At 38.1% G+C, this 6885-nt stretch overlaps 1 protein-coding gene across 1 annotated transcript in view; it reads right to left on the bottom strand.

The window, feature by feature from the left end:
• The window catches only part of LOC140335374 (contactin-associated protein-like 5), a 212877-nt gene that overhangs the window by 104358 nt on the left and 101634 nt on the right, over positions 1-6885 (bottom strand). The window contains exons 8-10 of the mRNA XM_072417940.1: positions 6221-6485; positions 3655-3804; positions 1374-1539 (exon numbers count right to left, since the gene is read on the bottom strand). Of these exons, the coding sequence (XP_072274041.1) occupies positions 1374-1539; positions 3655-3804; positions 6221-6485 (581 nt within the window). The remainder of the gene's footprint in view (positions 1-1373; positions 1540-3654; positions 3805-6220; positions 6486-6885) is intronic.

Here is a 6885-nt window from a genome sequence, read left to right as displayed (position 1 = left end):
CTCTAAAAAAAAAAAAAAAAAAAAAGCATACACACACAAGGTGTAATTAAGTTTAATCTCAGCTTTCCTGTGTACCTGTTCCTTTGATAAAGTTCGGAACACGCTGTGGATCAGAAATTGAATCTCGCTGAACTGGCAACAAATCCCTTAACTGCAGAAAATTTATTGTGTTTTCGTTAAAATACCCAAGATGCTTGCTTTCTGCTCAGCCTGGGCCTTTTTTCTGGAAGTTCTGGATATTTATCAACTGAGAAAAACATCATGCTAATGAACAATATGACATTTCCCCTACGGGTCTGAGCAATGAGAAACCACAAATACAAATTGTATTAAAAAAAAACAAGAAAAAAAAAAAAACAAGAACATACTTTTATGGTTTTGTGTTTCTGGAATATAAGGTACAATCTGCAGCCTGGAAAATGTGAGCACATTACTTCATAATAAATTATGAACGTATTATATCAGAACTCCTAATCAGTCTGCATAGAGGCTTTTAAAAGACCCGGTCAGGATAGCTGAGGCTGCCCACCAATTCTAGAGGCTGACACTGCCTGACTACTTGAATCACTGCCATTTATGGGGATTAGAATTTTTAGGATCAATGGACATTTCTATTTACCCAAAAGTTGGCACATCTATTGCCATCAAGCAAGATAAATCCTCTTTCCTAGTAAGGTTTCAATGGCCGACCTCTGGACACCATTATAATACAATTCTATTTCACTCTATAGATAGAAAGAAACACCTCTAACATTGCTGACCAACCATTGATTGTATTATGACTACCATCATAATACAATTCTATTACACTTCATACATAGAACTCTACACATTCAACATGGCCGATCACAGAACACCATCATCATACAAATCTGGTATACTCTGTACACAGAAGTCCACACGCCCAGCATGGCCAACCACAGAACACCATCATAATACAATTCCACTACATTCCATACACGGAACAAAAAACCCCAACATGGCCGACCACTGAATACCATTATAATACAATTCTATCACACTCTATATATAGAACACTACACACCCAGCATGGCCGACCATTGGACACCATCATAATGCAATTCTATTACCCTCCATATATAGCACACTACACCCCCAACATGGCCGATCACCATGATTATACAATTCTATTGCATTTTATCCTTAGAACACTACTCCCCCAACATGGCTGACACCAGATTCTTATTTATGGAACAATGCACCAACAGCAAGGCTAACCACTGGACACCATCATAACAAATTTCTATTATAGTGATAATATAGTTAATTTATAAACAACAAAAAAAGGTGTCAACTCCCACAAGCATTACATTTTTTATTTCAGACCCCTTCATACAAAAATAATGAATTACCTGTCCTTTATGCCACACATATCGATCTGCAAGTCACTGAAATTTCCCAGCATACCGCGCTGAACCAAAATGAGGTCCTTGGGCTGATTATCAATGAAGATGAGTCTCATACATCCTTGGAATGAAGAAATTGGATTTATACAGTCGGAGGGAGGATCTGGGCAGCCTGTTTGATAAGAAAGAGACATGAAGTGTAATTAAATTTCAAAAAATACATTTCTTTTTTTTAAGACCATTATTGACGGATGACCCCGAAGGTCTAAATTTTTCTGATGTCTGTTTTTATTACATAGGCTTTGTCATAAAGAGATGATTGGCAGGTGAGCGCCACTTTCGGTGCATTCGTATTGTTTGTGCTGATCTGTTCACTGTAAATCAAATATATTTTATTTGCATTCTGTTATTGGTTTATTCAGTTTCATTGATGCCAGAGGGTCTGAGGTTAGAAATCTGAAGGAATGAAGAACTTTTTTTCATAGCAGTCGGGTTATAATGTAACTTATGATGGACTACAAAGTACTTCCTATTTGCTGCTGATATATAGATATATAATAGACATACGTCTAACTTTCATGCAATTTACCCTTCTACAATTCTATTTGATGTAAATAATGGTGCTAGATCATGTTGTATTAATTTTTTCTTGACTGCCCAATCACATTGTTTTTTTGGGGAAACGCATGCTAAAATGCATAAATGATGCATCCGATCCATGTGCAGTGAGCTGCGATCGATAGTGAATAATTGGCCAATGCATTGTACCGCTAAGACCATGGCATCAGATATGAATATATTGTACAATGCATTGGACCTGATTTATCCAAGCTCTCCAAGAATGGAGAAGATCGACTATCATGGGAGAACCTAATAATTGCAAATTATTTTTCATCCATCAAAACAAATTCATTCCAGGTTTGTTGGATCACCTAGGTTCTCCTATGATAGTCTATCTTCTCATGTCCTGAATACGTTTATTAAATCAGTCCCATTGTTTGCTGACTTTTGAGGAAAAAAGGGTAATGGGCATCTTTTTTTTGCATTTTACAGTTCTGTTGCACTATGCCATACTATAACATGTCTTGTGCTCAGACAGACCACTCCTTATGAATTTTATGCTATAACACGATTCATGTTTCCTCATATATAATTATCCAGAAAGCACAATAAAGCATGTACATTTAGGGCTGGTGGTGTGCAACTGCATGGTTGGCTTCTCCTGGGTGCACAGAACACTGCTGCTGCATGCCCAGGAGCAGCAAATGATATTTCAGTTAAGCAATTTTGCATGCAACATTGCTTTTTAAAACAGCGTTGCAATTGCATGCAAAAAATGGTCCCCATACACTCCTATTCAAGTGAATACCGTGGCTAACTGTGGGCCTATATAGGACATTTTGGTGCATTAGGGTGGTGCATTGTGTATATTGTTTGTAAAAGCTTGTAACTATTTCCCAATCACTTTCAATGCCCCACTTCCTTTCTTCTCTACTCTTTTCTTCCCTCAACCCATCTTTTCATTCCTTTTTCCCCTCTCTGTTTCTTTTCCTCCTTATCTGTCACTCTCTCTGTATTTTCTTCTAATCATCAACAAAGTGGCACAAAGCCACAAAAAGTGCCAAAGCCCCACTCCTGTGGGTAGCAGGATCATTACATGAACAGAGAAATAAACTGAGGTAAAAACTAAAAGGTATACTAATAAAAAGTGTGCAGTTACATGGTTAGAAAGGAGAAGGAGAAATAGTCAATCACTTATCATGGTGGGTTCAAATGCTAACATGGATCATGCTGAGAGCAGAGTGAGAAAACATTCTCAGTTTGCTATTTACCATTCTACTGTCTATGTCATTGTTTCTCAACCAGGGTTCCTTCAAGGGGTTCCTGAAGCAATGAGCAGGTTGTGCCTCTCAGGTCAGTTTAAGTGACTCCAATGATCATTTTGGCTGTCTCTAAAGGTGACATTGTTCTCAATGGCCAGCATTATAAGACATTCTTCTTACGGACCAAGAAAAAGACAAAGCCCAAAAGTGTAATTAAAATATGTGTCCAGACAAAATGTTTTACATTTAGTTTTGGAAAACCGTAAAGAAGGTTGGGACTTCAGTTGGATTTTTTTTTGTAATCTGGTGCTCCATCAAAGAAATTTCCCCTCTCCTACATTCCAAGTGACAGCTGGTTCACCAGACAGCAAGAGAGAAGGAATATGCAGCAGACACAACATTTCCACATGTCATTTATCTATGTATTTCTTTATCAGGAGTTCAGGCTTCAGGATTTTGCTCACCTCCAAAGTAATACTGATGTCCCGTGGAGATCCGTGCGGGTATGGTGACGTGGATGGGTGCCGTAGCGCCGTTGTCCAGTGTCAGTGAGATTCGATGTCTTCTAATGTTAATCGCCACCGCGTGCCATAAACCATCATTTAAAAAGCTACCTGGATAATAAAGAGGAGTTTATACCTAAAAGCTGAAATTTATTTTTCTTGTTTGAGAGTAAATTTGCAAAGTTAAAATACTGAAGAAAAGGGAAAAAATACTCTTTATGGAGTGTGCAAGCTATGGTCATTATGATCAATGCATTATATTGTGTCCAGTACAATGTAGATGCTCAGAGATAATGATGTTCACTGCAGAACGCTTGTTACAGTCATTTTCAATTATTGGCATCCTCCACGTTCTCACATACCAATATACATTACATCATATTACAGGGGAAGCAGGAACTACAGGAACGTGTCACCACTGAAGAAAAATAGGGGTTTCAAACAAATGCCACTTCAGGCTATTACTTTTTTTTTAATAGGGGGGTAGAATGAGAATAAACAATACAATTGTGTTTTTTCATAATCAACAACTGCAATGTTGTAGTTTTTTGTGTGTGTTTTGGATAGAGCAAGAAGGAGAAAAGTCTAAATTTATTCTAAAAATTGGGCACAACAAAGATGTTTTCAGGTACAAAATTCAAAGTATGTCTATTCATAGTTATATTCTATTGGTCACAAAATTCTGATTGATTATATATATATATATATATATATATGTGGTTGTCCTATGTCTTTCCTCTTGGGACCTAGTGTAAGTACTAGGTATTCTCGATTACAAAAAAGATTTAAATGCAATCAGCCCTCTTTTATTCAAGCCGTTAACAGAAAGTAATCATCCAGGGTTTTTCATCACAGGGGATCAATGCCATCTCTGTCCATTAGCAAATAATAAAAATGTCATCCTCCTAAATCCCTCTGGCACATCCCCTATAGCGTTAATGGTCCACCAAACTTCCTTTTTTGGAGACTTGTCTCTTCCAGCATACAGGCTACAGGCTTCCTAGCGACCCTCAAAAGGAAAAGTTACCCTTTTACAAAATGTTGGAATTTTAATCATCAACCATAAAAATGAAGCCAGCTCTAGCAAAGGGATGTTGGTTATGTCTAGGTAGGTCAGAGTCTAACAATAGAACAGAGGGGATTACAAAAGAACATACCAATCCACAGCACAGTGGAGTGGTTAGGCTTATCAATATTATCGCTGAGCACTTTTCTGATCCAATTTTGCCTATTATGTAGTTCCCAGATCTATTCAAACTTGTTAAAATTTTATTGGTGTCTGCTCTTCTATTATGGGGATTTTTTTGACATTATTGTAGTGACAATGACCACTGTAACACTAATCATGGTCCATGTAGACTTTTTCATGGGTTCTTGCCAAAAGGCAATTTGGTCAGACACCAGTTAACCTTCCAATACATGGAATGTGGGTTAATGTGGGTCACCTTGGGACAATTCAGAAAAACACATGAATAAGGTCCCATAAAGGAACACAGGAGGAACATCAAACGTCCACAGAGACAGCTGTCCTGATGAGAAATGAACACAACAAATCCCAGTCTTCAAGACAAATGTGCCAACCCCCAAGTCTCCATGCTGTCTTGGATTGTAGCCTCTGATGAGATTTGGAACTCTTGCTAACTGTGCTGGGACTGTGTAATATTCCATTCCATTCAACACCTACAGCCCACATTATTTATATGAATTTTGACCCTTCCAAGTGTTGGATCTAATTGAGCATATCACCTATTATTGGTGTGGAAAGTCGACCAGGTAATTGATGATGAAGTATCTCCAGAGTATCTGGTTTTTGCTGAGTTATTTTCTTGACAGCTCGATTCTTTCTTTTTTACCTGACCTTGTCAGACATCTGCCCTCCTGCCTGTCATCTCCAATATTAGCCTGGGTCCTCAGAGCCTCGGATTTTATTTTTGCACTTTAATGTGATATGCTTTAACGCACACAGGGACCCATTTTATGACCCCACAGCTAAGGTGCAATCTTTGGTGGAACTTCTCAGGAACTTTATACCAATTTATTCTTTAATTCATGCCTTGCCATGAGTCCTTTGGGTGTGTCATAAGTGAATTCTTCCTAATTCTTCTTCTCATCGCTTTTGTACATACTGCAGGTGTCACTGTGCTGTGTTCATGATTTGTCTATACATCTTAAAAGCTGGGCACCCACTGAAGTAAATAAAATACAATACAATGCTTCTTTGAAAATGCTGATGAACTTACTATTTTCTCATATTTCCTTTTGCAAAGGCCTATTATTACCCATGGATCCTGCTTATTGGGTCCACCTAAAGCATCTTCTAATGATGGAAGAAAACCATGCTACACTATTTTTTAAATTAAAAGAAATCAAAATCAGAATAAGCAACGCTAAACCAGGAGAGGAGCCAGTACAACTGTGCAAGGCTAAAGGGAAGAATAGAGGGCAGATTTAATAAAGAGAAGACCAAGAGTAGATTTAAAGAAGTGAAGGATGGAGGAAATAATAACGTGCCTTTAAAAAACATTACCTGCAGTTATTGGAAGTATGTTGGGCAGCTTCTCTTGAATCATCAGTAGCAATTTCCCAGAATACAGCTGGAGCAAAAGAAACCCAGAATCCCCGGAGAGTTTGGTGGACAACAGAAGACTGTCGCTATTCCAGGTTCGGAACTGGAAACTGACTGTCAGATCCTCCAGATGTGGGGTGCCAGGCAGTAAGAGATAGCTGGTGCTGGAGCTTGTAAAGGTGATGGGGACAATGTGTGGTTCAGAGCAGGAAAAAGTGATATTCCCCTAAAAGGTAAAAAAAGAAGTTTTAAGAACACACATCAAGGATTTAGGAAAATCTTCTATTAATTTCTGTGTGGCGGTTCCATCAAAGTTTTATCTGCATAGTAGTTCCTTCAAAGTTCTGTCTACCAAATGGATCCATCACAATTCTTCCTGTGTGGTGGTTATAATAGCCAAAGCAGAGATAGGCCCAACATCTGAACTCAATACTTGCAACTGACACTTTTTAAGGGAAGCCAGTCTTCAGAAAAAAATGAAGGCTGACCTTTCAATCTCAAACTGTTTGTCTAATGTTGCCCCTCTTCAATATTTGAGTCACTGAACAAGAACAAGTGTACAAAACAGGATTGATATTTCTTACTTGTTCCAGCCCTATATATTATATGGTATAGAATGTATGGTA

This window comes from Pyxicephalus adspersus, chromosome 7 (assembly GCF_032062135.1).
Source record: "Pyxicephalus adspersus chromosome 7, UCB_Pads_2.0, whole genome shotgun sequence".
NCBI classification, from domain to species: domain Eukaryota; kingdom Metazoa; phylum Chordata; class Amphibia; order Anura; family Pyxicephalidae; genus Pyxicephalus; species Pyxicephalus adspersus.
The sequence above is the reverse complement of the archived record's forward strand: the minus strand, read 5'-3'. Positions and strand labels throughout refer to the sequence as shown.